We start from the raw sequence: 1,881 nt of genomic DNA on the forward strand, positions 1-1,881 counted from the left end.
CCCTGAACGTGGCAATCCCTCGTAGGAGTGTCACTAACCCACAGGCGGGTGGCCTTCACATTTCCGTGGTAAAATAATAATAATAATAATAGTAATAATAATAATAATACATTAGACTTATATAGCGCTTTTCTAGACACTCAAAGACCCTTTACAAACTGAAAAGATCGAGTAGTCAAATTAAAAAATAAAAATAAAAGAAAGTATAAGGGTCTAATTAATTTTTAGATTACTAAATCTAAATCTAAGTGTCTTTGTAGGACAATCTACTCTGTATACTGCAAGTATATCTAGATTTCGGGCAGAGAAGCGGCGAACAAGCAACGCCAGCGTCCTCTCTCGACCTCTAACTGGTGGGGGTTAGAAATGAGCTCGTCCTCCGATCTCTACCTTCTACCCCCCTGAACGTGGCAGTCCCTCGTAGGAAGGCTGGTGGCCTTCATGTTGCTGTGGTAACAGTTATTTGTGTGTTGTTTGTCTGTTTGTTTGTTTGTTTGTTTGTTTGTTTGTTGACTGCGTGGCTGCCAGGAGGACACAGGGGGAGACTATGGGAAGGCTCTGCTCTATCTCTGCGGAGGGAAGGACTAGGCCCGGCGCTGTCTGATGATGTCACACAAACATGTCTGATGATGCGTGATGATGACACCTGTATGACAAACATGTCAGATGACCAGACCTTCAATTAGCTCTTGATGATTGGCTTCAATTAACAGTTGATTGTGATTGGCTGTGTGGTCCTTTACCTTCTCTCCACAGGCGTCATGTGTTGTATTACTGTTTCTCAGTCACCAGCAGATTGGAAGACAACAACTATGTCAACTGAAATCCTCCAATGGATTTCCTATCGCAAATGTATTTTGCCGCAATTTTAAAGGATTCTTATTATATATTGTAACTATGGTTGTACTGTTATTATTGTAATCTCTCCTACTGTGACCTGTTTTCTTGTGCACATGAATGACCTCAGATCTACGCGGCATGTCTGCAATGCAGGTCAGAAGTCCTGTTGTGTTGCTGTTGAATTATTAAACCTGCGTCATGTCAACTATCTATGTTCTCCTGCTCATGAATAACATACGAGCAACCGATCCAATCCTGAGTGGCCATCAATGAGTCATGAAACACGATTAGCCATTCATGAACGCATTTAAATATATAAAAGATATTGATAGCCATAAGCATGTACAAGCTGTCCCTGTGACATGGATAAATTATGTCAGGTCGTTAATTCGATTGTTGTGAAATGACCCAGATCGTGATGTGCATACTCCGCCACTAGGTGGCAGAAGAGCAGTGAATCCATCCATAGGGAATCCATTCAATCACTTCACGGTCCTTGCTATGCTCTATGGAAGCAATTTACCATGAGAGGAAGGGGGTTGTGGACTCATTTACCACTGGTACAGGATTGTGGCACGAGGCGAAGCCCTCGAATGGTAAATTGCTTTTCTACAACAGCCACCACATAATATAAAAAATTAATATACAGTTGTAACATTAAATTCATGTATTTACAATCATTAATCGTTTCAGAATACATATATCCTTCCGCCACAGAATATAGTCCCATAAACAAGATCAACCATTGCACTGTAGGTCAGCACAGGTATTCTTAGGGTCATTTTAAAAATAGGGTGCCATTTGGACTTCATAACTTATATAGTTGATAACAAATAGTTGATTTACCTATATTTTAATGTTCTATTATATAAAAGGACATTGTGGTGACTGTTTCCTCCTTAGTCACCGCGACTGTTGAACTGTAAACTTTAGTTGACTCGTGATACCAACACCCACGACTTCTGTACGTTACAATCATTTGTTTACTTTATTATAAAAACATGATACACTACAAAGTTTCGCATGTGGCAACACGGTCAA

General features: G+C 40.2%; 1 protein-coding gene across 1 annotated transcript in view; it reads left to right on the top strand.

The window, feature by feature from the left end:
* Positions 1-721, top strand: part of anxa5a (annexin A5a) — a 20,833-nt gene extending 20,112 nt beyond the window's left edge. The window contains exon 11 of the mRNA XM_080536105.1: positions 529-721. Coding sequence (XP_080392231.1) covers positions 529-588 — 60 coding nt within the window. The 3' untranslated portion in view covers positions 589-721. The remainder of the gene's footprint in view (positions 1-528) is intronic.
* The last annotated feature ends 1,160 nt before the right edge of the window (positions 722-1,881 follow it).

The sequence above is a fragment of the Nansenia antarctica genome (assembly GCF_963989245.1).
Source record: "Nansenia antarctica genome assembly, chromosome: 7".
Taxonomy (NCBI): domain Eukaryota; kingdom Metazoa; phylum Chordata; class Actinopteri; order Argentiniformes; family Microstomatidae; genus Nansenia; species Nansenia antarctica.